The sequence below is a fragment of the Ambystoma mexicanum genome, chromosome 3q, assembly GCF_040938575.1.
Source record: "Ambystoma mexicanum isolate Mex_15411 chromosome 3q, UKY_AmexF1_1, whole genome shotgun sequence".
In the NCBI taxonomy this organism is placed as follows: domain Eukaryota; kingdom Metazoa; phylum Chordata; class Amphibia; order Caudata; family Ambystomatidae; genus Ambystoma; species Ambystoma mexicanum.
The window spans coordinates 751998781-752016364 of NC_090926.1; the positions used below are offsets into that span (position 1 = coordinate 751998781).

At 46.5% G+C, this 17584-nt stretch overlaps 1 protein-coding gene across 7 annotated transcripts in view; it reads right to left on the reverse strand.

The window, feature by feature from the left end:
- Positions 1–17584, reverse strand: part of TEN1 (TEN1 subunit of CST complex) — a 528532-nt gene that overhangs the window by 398046 nt on the left and 112902 nt on the right. For 5 of the 7 annotated variants that reach the window (XM_069654719.1, XM_069654721.1, XM_069654725.1 and 2 more), the window contains exon 2: positions 16975–17100. In XM_069654719.1, the coding sequence (XP_069510820.1) occupies positions 16975–17063 (89 nt within the window). In that variant the 5' untranslated portion in view covers positions 17064–17100. The remainder of the gene's footprint in view (positions 1–16974; positions 17101–17584) is intronic. The other 2 variants (XM_069654720.1, XM_069654723.1) reach the window with 1 other exon arrangement.

Genomic DNA, 17584 nt, shown 5'->3' on the forward strand with positions numbered 1-17584 from the left:
AATACCCAGCTTTGTTCTACACAGATTATGCCGTATTAATTTCTACAACCCCTCAAGGCCTAAAAAACGCCCTCTCCATTTTTTGGGAATAAATGCAAGGATCTCCACCTTGAACTAAACATCGACAAATCTAAGACTATGGTGTTTAAACCTCCCCATGCAAAACCACGTCAAATAAGCTTAGAAGCAAGTGGGCAGGTGCTCGAGCAGGTCAAGTACTACGACTACTTGGGGATGAGATTTCAAGAAAATGGTAGATGGTCCAAACAAATAAAACAATCTGCTATTGTTTTGGAAAAGGTCAGTAGTGCCATATTATCTTTCCATGTGAAACATGGCAGTGGGGCTATTTCCCCAGCATTAGACCTCTTCCAAAAACAGGCTCTTCCTACTGCCACTTATGGGTCAGAGCTTTCGGGCCACTGTGATAACTCTGAAATCAACACTTATGAGCACATGTTTCTAAAGAAGCTTCTAATGCTACCCCCCTCAGTTCCCCCATAGCAGCATTATTGCACTTTCTTGCACTGGAGGGAGGAAAAAGTGTACAATGGGTTTTAAATGTCAAGACTGTTCTCAAGGATCTGCATACTGCTTCATGGCTATCCCCTATAGCTCCAACGACTTCCCTTATTCTGAATATGAAACACAGATTCAAGTCAGGTAGTAGTGAAATTCTTGTGCTTGATGCTGGCAGTGTAAGGATCGATTTGGATTATCTTGAGCACAGGATGTCTCCAGGCTTTAAAATCATATGTGGATATTATTTCCCTTCCATTTGAAAAATCATTATACTTAAGATCCAGACTTGGCATTTTACCTGTCGCATCTTTCACTACAAATTAGCGGGTATCCAGCACAAGTGTGTGCCCCCTGTGCATGGCTGGAAATGAGACAACCATACATTTTTTGCTAATCTGTGTTGGATCTATCAATAAGAATTATATAAAACCAATCCTGAGAGCAGTGGGGATTCACCAAACAGTAGTGGGCGAAAGATTTTTGAGCCAATGTGATAACTTGCAGAAATTACATGCAACTACTCGATTTATACACAGGGCTTGGCTTTTAAGAAGGAAGTGTTTGGGATTGACGGGAGGCAGCACTGAAGTAGGTTGATGTGGGCGAGGCTGCAAGATATTCTCTCCTCGTCCAACACTGCTATACTTCACTATTTATGTGAAATAGTCCTGAGGATTTTAAATGGGTCCATGTTTTTATAATGCATCAGTAGATTTTATTAGATTGTGTCATAAATTTGCCTTGATTTTACCGTGCTGCCAAAATCAATGTCTTTTTTAAACTTGGCCTTTAATTAATATTTCTCTTTTGACTGAATTGTATTTGCCAGAGTGTCATTTTACCACGTGTCTGTTTTGTTATGTGTACTTTTATGGTTTTTCCGCCAAAATAAAGTTTTTATGTATGTATGCATTGTAGAGGTCCAGGTAATATAAATGTGATTACCGCCTCTGTAGGTGTTGCGGGCATGCATTTCACCCACACGGATTCTTCCCGAAGCTGCAGTAGATATGGGCTCAGTTCCTGTTCATACCTCTTGCAGAACTCTGAGCACAGATTGTCTTTGCCTGGAGCTTTACCACTGGGGAGCAGGTCTATGGTCTCCTTAATCTCATCCAGAGTACATCAAGCTGCAGCTGATAGTTTCGATGAAGGTAAGGATCTTGGGAATTCCAGGTTTTCCAGTCTATGCTTCCCAGTGCAGCGGGAGTACAACAATTTATAATACTGGAGGAACACCTCCATGATAGATTTTGTTTATCAGAACAAAGGTTCGCCAAAATCATTCCGAACCATCAGGATATCTTCACCTTCTAGTTCTCTCCTTATCCACTTACTACCAGATCAGTCGGCTTCTCCAGATCGTCTAGCCATGGCTGGTATGGAGAAGTACTTCATCTCTCCATCTGAAAGTTCACAAAAGGTGTTTAACTACTGTTTAATAGTTAGAATGGCGGACATCTCCAACACCAAGTGCATCATTGTTTCCAAGTCTCATCTTTTTCTCGGAGGCCCCCGGTTCTCACGAATATTGTGAAGCACTCTGTATTATTTTCCCATGGCTATTCCACGGATGTAGGCTTTGCACGCTTGCCATAAGGATCCTATTGTGGAGACAGAATTCAAGTTGGTTCAAAATAGGACGTGTATGCGAATGTGAATATTGATTTTGAATGCCAAGTCCAGCAGTGCAAGCTACCCGTTTCCATGTCGGAGTGGCGAGTACTCGGCGAAAGGGCGTGGAAGAATATGACATCCCCTCACTGTCCTGTCCATACGGGCCGACATAATTGGGATTGACAAAATGAGGGTAAGAATTGTGATACCCCCCCTTTTTGTAATTTTAAGTGTCATTAAGAGATGAATAGACACAGAGGCGTAAACTCAACAAATACTTTGTGTCTCTTCCCAATCAGCCCTTACCCTGTTTTTCTCCATCTGCAGGTGGGGTACCTCAACAAAAAAGCATATATTGCAGCAAGCAATAGTGAAACAGCACACCACACAGTGCTGTAAATCTGGCCCTGAGGAAAGTGGTACAATCCAAACACACCACTGAAACCGGTAGTCCTAATCCGACCTGTGTTAAAAAGAGAACAACCAGTAATATGGTAAAAGGTTGCAGAATGATCCTTTCATGAGCTATAGAAAAGGATGGATACATACTGCGCAAATCCTATAAAAAGAGTCTAAATATTTAGGATTCTGACATAGTGCGCGTGGTGGAACATCAAGGCATCTCGGTCCTTTGTTACTGTGATTTCGTGGTAAACACATTGAGATTGGCAACACTTTTAGTAGATTTGTTAAATATCTGCTTTGCATAGAAAACGAATAAATTGAAAGCTATTTCACTTTTAAAGCGGACGACACAGGTTCCAGTCAATCTAACATGTGCCTCTTAAGTCAATTTATTAGCATTTGTGAAAGACAAGTGATAGGGCAAGCTTCTTGATCTATCCCCTCAGCCTAGATAAGCGGACCATCAGCGCAACCTAGGGGTAGCAACTTCACAAGGGTTTAGTTTAGTTTGGTAGGAGGGCAAGGCAGGCAGGATTTATACATCTGGTAAATATGTAAAGAATAAATTACCTGAGATTTGAGTGTGTGACAATCTCCTCACTTGTCCCATTAGAACTAAAAACTAAAACTAAAACTAAAAAATTAAACATTTTGTGAAAATATCCCTACAGAATCAATCTTCTATTGTGTGAATCCATTAGTTCTCTAGACATGATCAAGTAGTCAATATGCGATGACATATCTTGGGCTGAAGAGTAGTAGGAGAATTCCTTCTCAGTTAGATGCTTACCCCTCCACACAGCCTTCATCGAGTATACCCTCCACAATAGCCTTTGCTGAATTCGCTGGGGATCTACGTCCTGAACTTGAATGGTAAATCTTTGCCCAATAGTACAGGCATGTCTGGTGTTTTGTTGCAGAGGTGAAATATGCAGCAGAAAAAGTCAGGGTCCTCAACACTGACCCCGTTTGGGTTTACCATCAAGAGCGCAGTTCAATTGACAACTCCATGCACAATGACAGTTTGAAATTGCTGAGAGTTTGAAGCTATTTAGCTCCTGGTTACCGCATAGAAGAGCGGTTTGGCTTGAAACAAAGCTACCAGGAGCTTCATTTGGCTCCACAAGGCAACTGGTGCAGTGAAAACATATCCATATTAACATTAACTCTGTGCATTTAGGAATGTGTATAAATCAGCCTTAGGAATGTGTATAAATCAACCTTAGGACACATTCAGAAGACATTTAAAGCAGAATGGGTCGTATAAAATTGACAAAAAGTTATAGTTTGCAACTCATGTGGGTGTTCAATTTCTGGCATGCTACATATTAATAGCTCCTGCTTTCCAGAAGTAGCTCCTGCTTTCTTGGTGATGTTGCATACCCAGGATCTGCTTTGAACTCCTGCTAATCCAATCTTTATTTCGATCCCTGCAATGACATACCTCCCCAGAGGGTCGGCAAGTGATGAAATGCATTGAAACGTCACCAACATATGTATCAGTATGAGGACACTGTGTGCTTGGGAGGAATAATCCGAGTAAAATCCATGTGCAGCCCATTGACTGGCAAACGACTCATGCAAGCCTTTAATGGCACGTGTCTTCTGTAACAATAAGACCTTTATTTTGTGTTTTTCAACATAGGAAAGGAGCTTACGTGCCTTGACGGGGTTAATCCCATAACATTCCAGCTCATAATAGCAATCGCAGCCATGTTAGAGTGTTTGGTATTCCCCATCTCTGTCTGCCAGCATGTGAATCAACCATACAAATTTGAACTCACATGGCTTGCCTTAAGAGATCAGTTTTGTGATTAATGAGCTAAGCATTTTGTAATAACCCTTTTCCCTGCGCCCTAAGCCTCCCACACCACACCCCAACATGCGAAATGTAGCCTAAAACAATACTGAAACACAACCTAAAAACGATGCAATCTCGCTACAGATGGGCACCGACGCGAGCCTGCATTAGCACCTTACTACGTCAGGATAAAACAATAAGGGAACGGCAGCAGGTCAGGTGAAAATGAGAGGGGAGGAGGTGCAGTGGAGCCATGAAGATAGATTGCTTTAGTTTTGGAGGAGTTGAGCATAAGGCAAATATGTGCTATCCAGTAGTGAAAAGCAGAGAACCAACAGGTATGTGGGCAGAGAGGACAGCAGTAAAGCAGGGAAGGAGTAGATTTGCATACTACTTAAAAAATTAAATACTCAAAAAATATTACTCGAAGAACTTTTCTTCCATATTTACTCAAAATCAGTGCCCAACTGTTGACGTGTTTCAGCCTTCTGGCCTTTCTCAAACCTGAGCTAAGTATATACACAATTAGTAAATTATACATATATACAAAGTATAACTAATTATACAATAATTAATTAGTTATACAGGCCATTTTTCCTGTGATTCATTATTGTTTTCTTTAAACAGGTTAAATTAAATGGGATAGTTCCTTTTTTCAAAATGTTTGAGTATTTCATTCTTTAAGTACTGCACAAAACTGCAGTATGCCAAATTTGAACATTGTATGTTTAAAGGAGAGGGTATCTCCTTTCTACTCCGGAGAGTGTGAAGTACAGATCCACAAAACTTTTTACTGTGACATAATTGAGAAAAAGTCGCAGGAGGACAGTCATATACCCAAATGGAGAATAGGTTTTCGCCCTACTTCTAACCTATAGATTTGCATACTGTCTGCATCTAGGTGGTCGGATAGCATAAAGGAGATAAGTGGCTCTAAGGATATAAAGGGTGAAAAGTAGATAGCCATGAACATTGAAAGTCAACATGGAAGAGGGTTCAATCAGAGGTGGCAGAGTGCCAACAAATGGAAAAGGATGCATGGAAGAGGTAAGAGGCAACCCATGCAGAGCAAGGGTCAGGATAAAAGGGGAGTGGTCCACCATATCAAAAGCAGAGAAGGGCTTGAGTCAGATTAAAATAGAGGAAAGTTTAGGGTGGTGAGCAGAAGTAAGAAAGCTTGAGATGTGGATAAGGGCAGACGGGATAGAAGGAAGGGTGTGCAGTTCAGATCACATTTTAGAATTGTGGGAAAGGAGAGAAACAGCGTGATAGTTGGTAAGATTGTTGGGGTCAGCTGAAGGATTCTTGAAAATAGGTGTTAACAATTGTTTCCTTGAAGCAGGCTGCAAAGACTAAAAGGGAAAGAGATTGAGGAGTTTGAAGATATAGCATAAGGTAATTGGTACATCTAGGGCAGCTATTATGTTGCATATACCACACATGAGCAGGTACGTCTCTAATGCATCTAATTTAATTAGGATCCTTACAGCGGCCCCAACCTCTTCAGCAGTGCAAACAGTTCATCCAATTCAAAGCCTAACATTCTTCCTGACCCAGCATGGTTCTAATTTCATACTGGAATGCTATTGCACCCTTATTCATTGCATGGTCAACAAATGCCCAACATGGCAGAACTATTTACACTCCCAGTACAACTAGGTACACATATGCCCACTCCCATCTATGGTTGCTGTTCCATCCTAAAATGTTCACTTTGGGCTGTGGCCGAGGGCTGCATTGACCACAGGCCACTGCCAAAAACTCATAGCCTCCTAAAACACTAACACCTCAATTTCAAAGACATTGGGGGTTTCAGGTCCTGAAAAATAATTTGATATTCTTAAAAGTGCAATGAGCAAGTAATATTGATAAAAAATTAATATATTTAAATACCACATCATTAGGAGTTTGGGGGGTCTAGTCGAACAAGTTACTCTCTTACCTGGTAACGTTCTTTCGATGGGATGGTCCGACGACGTATTCCATATCTATGACAGTAATCCCCACAGCTGTGCTGCTTCGGAAAATCTTTCGGCGTCTGCGTCCTGCGTCAATGACGTCGATACGCTGTCCTCGAGGGCCTCCGTCGAGCCGACGTCACTGGATGTTATAAGTAGGACGCACCACGCCCGTAGCCTCAGTTGTAGTTTTTTCCCAGAACGTGTGGCACCAATCTTCTGCCAGTATGACCACAGAAAGCCTTGCGGAAACGTAAGCTGCAATCGCATAAGAAATTCTGTAGCGGGGTAAGCAGGGAGGGAGCGATATGGAATACGTCGTCGGACCATCCCATCGAAAGAACGTTACCAGGTAAGAGAGTAACTTGTTCTTCGAGGGGATTGGGTCCTCCGACGTATTCCATAGCTATGACAGACTTCCAAAGCAGTACCAACGTCAGGATGAGGGAAACGAATTTAGAATATACAAATTTAGAATGAAATTGCAGAGTAAAGGACCGCCTTGCCAAAGGCCAGATCCTGCCCATGGATAGAATCTAGGGAGTAGTGTCGTACAAAAGTATGGACCGAAGCCCATGTGGCTGCATCACAGATGTTACGAATAGGAACACCCCTCTGCAGGGCGGTAGAGGCAGCCATACCCCTAGTAGAATGGGCCCGTAAACCCACCGGAGGGTCCTTACCCGCCAGACGGTAACATTCAGAAATTGCCAAGATAATCCATCTAGACAAAGGCCCTCATTACAAGTCAGGCGGTGGACCATGGTGCTATTAGCACCATGGTCCATGCCGGATTCCACCATGGTGGATGGCGGAATTACCGCCCCATTCCAAGGTGAGTGGGGCGGTAATTCCCCATTCACCATTTGCCCTTCCCCATTCCCATTTTTGCCCCATAGGGCACAATGGGGATGGGGAAGGCGCTAATTACGGCTCCGTAAATTACGGTGCCGTAATTAGCACCAAGGTCGCTTAGCGCCTTGGACTTTAACGCCTGCAAAAAGCAGGCGTTAAAGTGTGAATCAGGCGTTAAGGGTTAACAGCCCCGACGGCGCCGTTAAACCCTTAACGCCTGACTTGTAATGAGGGCCAAAGTCTGCTTAGTCACAGCTTGTCCCAAACACCTTCCACTGTAACCAATAAAGAGAGGATCGTCCACTCTGACCCGGGACATGCGTGAAATGTAGAAACTCAAAGCTCTCCTGGGATCCAGCCTATGGAGCCTCTCCTCTTCCTTACCAGGATGCGGAGGAGGATAAAATGCCGGAAGAATAACCTTCTGGCTTAAATGAAATTCCGACACCACCTTCGGAAGAAAAGAAGGACGAACTCGAAGGACAACCCTGTCCCTATGAAACACAGTGAAGGGTGGCTTAACTGAAGGTGCCTGTAACTCACTCACTCTGCGAGCGGAAGTGACTGCAACTAAAAATACAGTTTTCAGGGTCAACAGTCTCAAAGGACAAAAATGCAAAGGCTCAAACGGAGAACCCATAAGGAATTTCAGAACAAGGTTCAAATCCCAACCGGGCCTCTGGAAAGGTGACGGAGGGAACACATTAGTCAGCCCTTTCAGAAACTGAGAAATTAAAGGAATTTTAAAATAGGAACACTCCTCAGACGAGCGCTTAAATATGGACAGCGCTGCCAGGTAACCTTTAACGGTACCCACTTGCAAGCCCCTGTGGGCTAAAGAAAGCAAAAAAGACAGAACCACAGGAATGTCACATGAAAAAGGATTCACATTCTGTCGCAGAACTTTCTCCAACGGCAACGGTACAGGGATTTTGTTGCCGGCCGTCTGGCCGAAAGTAACACCTCCATCACGTCTTCAGGGAGGTCCCAATCCTTATACTTTAACCTTTCAGAAGCTAAGCGTGAAGGTTGAGGGATCTGACCTCTGGGTGGAGAACCTGACCCCCCCTCCCGTGAGAGCAGATCGTCTCGGTAGGGAAGACGACGTGGAGGGCAGATGGACAAGTCGAGAAGGTCCGGGTGCCCATGCCGGAGCAATGAGGATCATCGAGGAACCGAAACTCCGTAGCCTCCGCAGCACTTGCGGGATGACGGGGACTGGAGGAAACGCGTACAGCAGTGGGAACGACCAATCCACTACGAACGCGTCTCCTAAGGCTCCTCTTGGAGGAAATTCCTGCAAGCAGAACCTTTCACACTTCCGGTTGACACTGGAGGCGAAGAGATCCACTTGAGGGTCCCCCAAAGGGCGAAGATCTCCAGGAGAATCTCCTGAACCAACTCCCACTCGTGAGAGATCGCGCACTGCCTGCTCAGAGCGTTCGCCGTCTCGTTTTTGTCTCTGGCCAAATGAACTGCCGAGATCGAAATTTCCTGCTGGATGGCCCAGAACCAGAGCTGCATCGCCTCCCTGCACAGAGGAAGTGACCCTGCCCCCACCTTTTTGTTGAGGTAGTGCATGGCCACTGTGTTGTCCGTCAGTATCAGGATATTCTTTCCTCGCACAGTTGGCAGAAAAGCCTTTAGGGCAAGCCTGATGGCCCTCAGCTCCAACAGATTGATATGGAGACTGGACTCCGACGGAGACCAACGACCGCTGACTGTCAGCTCGTTGGCATGAGCTCCCCATCCCATGAGGGATGCGTCCGTCACGATCGTCACCTCCGGCCAGGGCAGCCAAAATGGAGCCCCCCTCATCAGATTGCCTTTGACGGCCCACCACAGAAGGTCCTGGGCGACCGAGGGCGGCACCTGAACGGGGTCCGACACCCTGCCGGAGGACTGTGACCACTGAAGCTTGAGGGCCCATTGCAGAGATCTCATCCGCAACATGGCCTCTGGCACCAGAAGAATGCAGGACACCATGAGGCCGAGCAACCTCAAGAACTCGAACGCCGGGAGCGTCTGGGCAAGTTGAAACTTGTGCACCATCTGCTGAATGTGAAGAGCCCTTACCTGGGGAGGGAAACACTGCCCCAGGGATGTGTCGAGCACCGCTCCGATGTACTGGAGCCGCTGTGTTGGCGTCAAGTGGGACTTCTTTAAGTTGAGAGAGAAGGCCAGCTTGTGGAGGGAGTGGCAGGTGACGGACAGATGATCCAGGATTGCTCGGGAGAGCGTGCCCTGACCAACCAATCATCCAGGTAGGGGTAGACATGAATTCCCCCTTTCCTGAGATGCGCTGCCACCACCACCATGAGCTTGGTGAAGACCCTCGGGCAGAGGTCAAGCCGAACGGCAGGACCCCAAACTAAAAGTGCGAGTCACCAACCACGAACTTCAGGTACTTCTTGTGCTTTGGATGGATCGTCACATGAAAATAAGCGTCCTTGAGGTCGAGAGACACCAACCAGTCCTGAAGTTGAAGGGCCTGGAGGACTTGAGAAAGAGTAACCATCTTGAACTTGTCCTTCCTGAGGAGCTTGTTCAAACTGCTCAAGTCCATGATGGGTCTCAATCCCCCATCTTTCTTTGAAATCAAAAAATAAGGGGAATATCATCCCTTGTTCCTCTCCGCTACAGGCACCAGTTCTATGGCGCCTTTCTCCAGCAGGGATTGAATTTCCTGCGCAAGGAGCGGATCCAGACTCTTCAAAGAGAGATTCTCTGGTGGATTGTCGTGAGGCCTCTACCCGGAAAGGAAGACAGTTGCCGTGGGCTATGATCTCCAGAACCCACACATCTGAAGTAATGGCACGCCATTCCACAAGATGCTGCGCCAGCCTTCCTCCGACCGGAGAAGCATGGGCCTCATGACAGAGCTGAAGCGGCTGCGGCAGTGTCTGAGGGCAAAGAAGCAACTGCTTGCGCGGCCTTGGCACCTCGAGTACCTTGTTTTCCACCTCTGGCACTCCTACGGTTGCCCCTTTGACTTGCAGCTCCTCTCGATTTACTAAAGGACGAGTAATATCGAAAGGAACCTCCCCTTCATTGCTGTCCCCTAGGATGAAAAAGCAGAGGTTGGCGAACTGCAGCGCCCAACGACTTCGCTGCAGCTTTGGAGGTCTGTAACCTCTCAAGGTTCTCATCAGCCTTGCTGCCAAAAAGATGGTCACCATCAAAGGACATGTTGAGGAGCCGGGCTTGCATATCAGGAGCAAACCCCGACTTCTGCAACCACGCAAACCTGCGTATCACGGTGCTCGCCGCCATGGACCGGCTGACGCAATCAACCAGGTCCAGACCCGACTGAACAGATTCACACATCGCATCCTTGCCATCCTGCACAATAGCAAGGAAACCATCCCGTTCCTCCCCTTCGGGAATATGATCAGCCGCTAGGGAAATACAGTTCCACAGAGTATGCGTGAAACGAGAAAAGGCACAAATGGAGTTGGCACACTGAAGCGCCATACCCCCAGAAGAAAATACCTTCTTCGCCCAGCCGTCAAAACGTTTGTCGTCCCTATCAGGAGGGATGGTAGGGTACGACGCCTGCTTTGCTGGGGCCGGCCGTAACCGCCTGCACCACCAAACTCTCCGGAGTAGGGTGGCTGGTCAAGTAGCAGGGGTCGCCACTTGCTGGGTGATATTTCTTCGGCAAGGACTTGCTCACTGCCGGGAGACTCTCCGGAGAAGTCCAAGCCGCAGCCACCCTTCTCTGCAAGGCCATATGGAATAGCAGTACCGGGTCAGTCGGGGGACCTTGGTTGAGGATATCAGTCAGATCATCCTGCTGAAAATCCCCAGGGGGGGCAGACCACCCCAGGTAATCCGTGACCCTCAACATCAGGCGCCGATAAGAGGAGTCGGCATGCGTGCCAGGCTCAGGCCTACCAAATTCCACCTCCGGAGAGGTGTCGAGCCCACTGGCGTCATGCAATGACTGGCGCAGGTCCTCAAGCTGGCTATGACCAGAAAGGAGGCCATCAGGAACCTCACCTTCCTCAGACCCCTCATCCACCTCAGAAATATAATCCAGAGTCTGGAAAGAGTGAACTGAAAAAGGAACAAAGACACGTTTTGCCTTAGCCAGAGCCTTTCTGGGGGATTCCCCCGTACCACGAGGCATCCCCGACAAAGCCGCCTCGAAAGGCGTTGAGGGCGTCTATGGAATCGGCATCAACGTCGAGCGCGGCGCCGACAGCTTCGCCGGTGTCGACACAGGCCTCGAGGGTGGAGCCCCGAGCGTCTCTCTCGACAGCCTGGGCGCCGACGACTTCCTCTGAAGCGGGGCCTCGAGAGAGTCCGTCGACGACCTTGGCGGCGCCGCCGAAGTCTTCCTCAAAAACTGCACAGGTTCTCGCAGTCTCGAGGGCGTCGAGGGCCGGGACCTGGAACGGGCATGCCTAGAGCGACCATCCTTGTCCGACCGGGACCTCGAAGGCGCCCGGTGGGCATGACGACTGCTCAAGCCCAAAGGCGGATGAGCGGTGTCTCTAGCACGGCCACGACCGGCGTCCTCAGACGGCACGGACGGACCGGAGCATGCGATTGAAAAATCGCCAACATCTCCTTTCGGAAGCAACCCGCCGACGGGCGGTGTCCTCGGAAGAGGACGGGGAAGGCGACCTGTGACGGCGCTTCCTGGAGTGCCTCGACGAGGAAGAGGAATGGCGGGACCGAGTCCCAGACCGAGAACCCCCAGACTCACGACGACGATGCGGAGGGTCTCCCCTCGAATCGTCCGTCGAAAGACCAGTGGAACGCAACGTCCGGGGCTTGGCCACCTTACCGACCGACAGCTTCTTCTTACGCTCCCGCAAGGCCTTCGATGTGAGCGATTGGCAGTCGACACAGTCATCCGTATCATGGTCCTCCCTGAGGCACCAGAGGCAAGCGTTGTGAATATCCGTTATCGACATCTTGGACCCGCACACCAGACACTTCTTAAACCCGGACCGCGGGGTGGAAGAAGCCGAAGACATCATGCTTACAAGTAGCAACAAAGAAACAGGTCCGAAGAACTGAAAGAACAGGATTCAGTAGAATCGAGGCACGCCGAAATCTCCGAAGCGAACACATTCGCGGAAAAAACGGAACTGAGGCTACGGGCGTCGTGCGTCCTACTTATAACATCCGATGACGTCGGCTCGACGGAGGCCCTCGAGGACAGCGTATCGACGTTATCGACGCCGGACGCAGATGCCGAAAGATTTTCCGAAGCAGCACAGCTGTGGTGATTACTGTCATAGATATGGAATACGTCGGAGGACCCAATCCCCTCGAAAAGGACATTTGGCACATTTTAAAGCACACATAAGAAACGTTAGTAATACCTGAAACGATGCAAATTTCAGTTTGTATGGAGGTTTGGGAATTCTCCACAAAAAGTTATTGTGAGAAAAAGCTGTGTCAAAGTATGAAGCACTTTGAGCCAGAACACTGAACAAAAACACAGTAGGTTTTTAAAAACAGAAATAATTTCTGCAGGGTTTGGAAAATTTCAAATCGACATTTTTTAGAAAATAATTAAATAACATAAATTGGGCCAGTGCCATGCATAGGAGGAATTAACTGTCACTGGGTGGTATTCCTGTGGTATCTGAGGCTCTATTTGGCATATGGTGGTAACATGTGAGCCTGTACAGTAACTCATACATGGTAACTATCAGAGCTGCCCCGGTAGATAGCTCAAAAGTAACGTGCTTACCTCCTACAAAGGGCCAGCATGTCCTTTGCAAGTTCGAATCCTATGGGATGGTTGACTTAGCCTTTTGTCATTTCGAGGATGATAAATCAAGTACCATAAAATGGGGATACCAACACCTGTTTTTAGTGGGAGGACTCAGGAATGAAACACTACATGAAAAAACAAATGATTATGCCATGCATAGGAGGAGGCATTAACTGGAAATAGATGGGATTACGAAGAGGTTTGGGGCTGTAGTTGGCATAATATAACAGCAACTGGGCATGTGAGGCCAGCACCTTACATTTGGTGACTATAGCATACTTCAATCCTTAACTGGTATTACAGTGGCATTTGAGGCTGTGCAAGGCTTCTGATGACAGCAAGACATGTGAGGCTGCACATTACATTTGGTGACCAAAGAATGGATGCAAGGCATTAACCAGCATTAGATCGCATTTCTTAGGCATTTGTGGCTTCAAAGGATAATGCTACCTAGGTACCAATCCAAAGAAATGTTCAATTCATAGGCAAAACCATGTGGATGTGTCAATTGTTGCATTATTTATATTCCTCTCTCACAGAATATTTAAATGCTTAATTCTACTTTGCGTGATGTTAGCTGATCCCAGACGCTTCGGCATATGGATTAACTGCCTTGATTCTGAAATCAAAGGTGATATTAAAATAAATAACAGTTCAAAAGTTTCAGCAAAGAAGCTCTTAAACTCATCAAACAAGGCCTTTTCCGGAAAGGGAAGGGAGGGATAGAAGGGCACGCAGTGTGTCCCAGATTGCTTATTATATGGAAGAAGAGGTAGCAAAGGGTGCTAGGCGAAGCTAGCATTACTTGAAGCACGGAGAAACGTTTTTGGTGCCAAGAACAAAGTGTTGACATGAGGTTGGCGATATAAGATGATTTAGCAGAGTCAAAATCTGTGGTGAAGGAGAGATTCTTATATGCAAAGAAAAGAGAGGAACTACAGTCCTTGCACCACTCCCTAAAGTGATGCTGCATGTTGGCTTTGAGGCGGCGGATCCCAGGGGTGATCCTTTTAGGAGAACCAAATGTTTATTCAAGCCCGGATGAAGATATGTATGTTAGGTCGAAACACGTGTTCTGAATTTTAGGCGAAGACTGCATATTAATGGCAAAGGCTGAATATCAAGCAATTATATAATAAAAGATGAAAACATATCCATTAAGAATTTCTTTGTAAAGAGATAAAGTTAGGATGCAATTGTTCATAGAAAGTTTGTTGTAGATGCATGGCGCATGAGGCAGACACCTTACATTGCGGGGCTTAGTTTAGACGGACAGGAAAATAAGGTCGAGAAATGTACCTTGCAAGTGACTTGGTGGGTTGTGGAGGGAGGCAAGGAAGTTGTTAGAAATTAGGGAGTTGCGTTTAACTTGGTGATTAGGAGAAATTTTAGGGAGGTTGAAGTCTGCCACGAGTGTTATAAGGTTTCATTGGGAACTGTGCGAAGAAGGAGGTCCAGATCCGAAAAGGAGTTGAGGGGGCCAATGGGCCGATAAATCAGGAGGATGGTGAGTGGGAGGAGTTGTGTGGCAGTACATTCGAATCAGAGTACTAGAACAATAATGGCTAGAATGTGACAGGTGTGGGGCTTGCTGGCCATCAGGCCCATCAGACCATCACTAATAGGCAAGAGAGGGCGTGAGAAAAGACATCAGAGTCAGTACATAAGGAAGCTGGGGAAGCACAGTGAAGAGCAGTGATCCAGAGCTCTGTGATGGCCATGAGAATGCCAGAGAAGACGGTCGTGAGAAACAAAGTGGTCAATGATGAAGAATAGTTTCTTGCAGCTTGATTGGGCATTCCGGAGACCAGTTGTAAGGGTGGTGGGGGACATGGGATTGGGATGTGGGGGGCGGTTGATGGGATTACTGGTATAGAGGCTGAAGGTTAGAGATGAGAATTTGCCTTTTGTGGGTGGTGGGAAAGACGGGAAGTGGAGTGGGAATGAGGAGGGGGATAGGGAAGACAGATATGTTCCTTCGGGAGTATGAGTAATGTATGGAAAGAGTGAACAGTAACAGTGGGGGGAAAGGCCTAAAGTTTCCTTGGGAGGAGGAGTATAAAGTGAGAGCAAGACAGGGCACATGAGAGTGTGAGCAGGAGAAGACCTGGCAGTAGAGCAAGGAAAATCAGGTTGTAAGGTGTAATTAAGGAACACGGGGCCATGGACGACAGGCAAGGAAAATACAGGTTTGCAGTAGATGTGGGCATCACACGGCCGTTAGTGACCACAAAATGCAGATTTTACTGTGCAATTTGGTATCACAGAGCCACACACTTCACAAATGGAGGTTTTACAGTGCAACTGTGAGTCACAGAACCATGAGTGACAATACAATGCAGGTTTTACAGTAGATATGGGGACTCACAGGGCCATGAGCAACCGACAAATGCAGGTTTTAGAGTGCAATTGAGAATAACAGAACCAAAAATGCACACTAGCACACTAACAAAGCACCAGTCCTTTGGGTAATTTGTGGAAACACCATCTAAAAACTATTGCCCTTTTCTCATTGAAAAGTGACAAAAATGATATGTACACCGTTTTGCAACGGCTTTGTTTTAGATCTATATATACTTTAAAAAAAACAGGTTTCCTCTTCTCTTTGGGATCTATTCTTACAGATTAGTGGTCCCTAGTGTTGCTTCTTCCCTTTTATGTGAGCGCCCTAAAAAAGATTATAGACAGATGCACGGTACACGTTGCTATGTATCAATGGAGCAGAATGCGGTGCTATGCTTGGATGGTACACAGAAGAGCCAGGGCACTTAGGAAGGTGGCCCACACCCCCACAGGGCAGGCACTGCAGTAGGAGAGGGAGGTCGAGAGTACCATGCACCGGGCACCTTTTGCAATGCACTCCACAAACTGAATGGTATCCAAGTGATTCCTTAACATGCTATCCTGATATTGTATCACTTGGAACGGAATACTATATGCCCTCAGCGCACATTGGTGTACAGGCAGCTCAGTGGCGATATACAGCAGATAACGGAGTAGTATCTGCAGATTTAGTTGAGCATCTTTTGCCAATGCAACAATAGCTAATATTCAAATACAGTTTTCTTGTAATGCATTTTCACCCAAACGCATGTTTTACCATGTTACTAAAGTCCTTTGCTCATTCTACGGCTTGTGGTGTCCCATACCATGATGCCCTTCAGTATCAAGGACAGCATGGCTTCATCCTTTGATGTCACTTCTGGTGACATTATGGGGTGAAGGGCTGCTATTACACCTCCTCCCCGATCTTGAACACAAAGCTGACGTACATCTGGCCCCATGGGCCACTCAACATTTCAACTGTGAATTTACTCCTACAGGTGACAGCCAGTTAAGGCTCTGTTATGTGAAGGACAATAAACAAGTATAGTTAATAAGAAGAAAGGCAAGCATACAGGGACAAGAATGAGAGAAGAGGGTACTGGTGCATAGCGGTACAGATTGAGTGTAGCATGCGACCATCGGGTTGGCGCAGCATCCCAAAAGCCATCAGATCAGGTTAGTTGGAAAATGCCAAATGATACAGAACTAGCAGTTATAATCCTTATTGAAAGCAACCAGGGTTCCATCCATAGTGCCAGTTACGCAATAGTCCTCAAGGCTGTAGGATGTGCCGGGTGCTAATGGCTTGAAGCCCAATTTCATAGGCCTGAGCGCCTTTAAGGACAGTGATTATAGATCTTAACACCTGGGGCAGTAGTTACGTGGCGTCCTTGTCCTTTCTCAATATGAAAAGATGCGAGAGCAAATGTGTTTTCTCTGGTATCCAAAATTGAGCGAAAGAGGCACAGATCCAGCAGTAGCAAGGGAAACCACAGACAAAAAGGTACGTTTCAGCTGAAGGAGGGGAAGGAGCAGCCAAATGCTTATTGGATGGTGGAGTTTTACGGACAGATATAGCCCACACTCCAAGCAATCTGAGTAGCTGGCACACCCGCCCCAAGTGGTAATAATGCCTACTGTTGGGAAATAGTCTGCCCTGAAAAGAAAGTGACCTACTTCCAGGGCACAGAGCACTGAATCATCCCGCCTGCGGCACAGAGTTGCAGGTAATACAGGACAGGAGCCATTCTTACCTGCCAAACGTCCTGACGCTAGCTCCGTTGGGCACAAGTCCGGAGCTGATCTCCCACAGGAATGTGTGCGCACTGGCCGCAGATAGCATCTGGCAAGGTTCAGGCTTAGGTACTGCGATCTATCTGCTGGAGGGCAAGAAGGTGATCATACCTTAACTCTGGTTAAGAAAAGACATATACATACATAAATCAATGGTCCAGATAAGATTATGAAGTGGGAGTATTTACTCACTATTTTTTAAAGTTCAGAGTAAAATTTTTTGTGAGTAAACAAATTTCCCATTCCCAAACAGGTTTTAACTGTAAAACAGGAATGCTTTTTTAATACATATTTCTTTTCACCTCGTTGTTTATTCAAATTAAAAGATACATTTGTATGTTTTCAGATTATACAGTAATAGTAGCCTCTTCCTGTGGCCTTATGTATACTTCTGGTCCAAACATATCTATTGTCCATCTGGGACGATCTAAAAACTAACGCCGACTCCAATATAATCTGAGCGCTAATACTTTCCGCAGCCTTTTACACAGTCCACCATCAAACACTCATCAAAGGAGTCAGACAACAAAGGAGTCAGAGAAATAGAGATTAACGACATGATATGGGTAA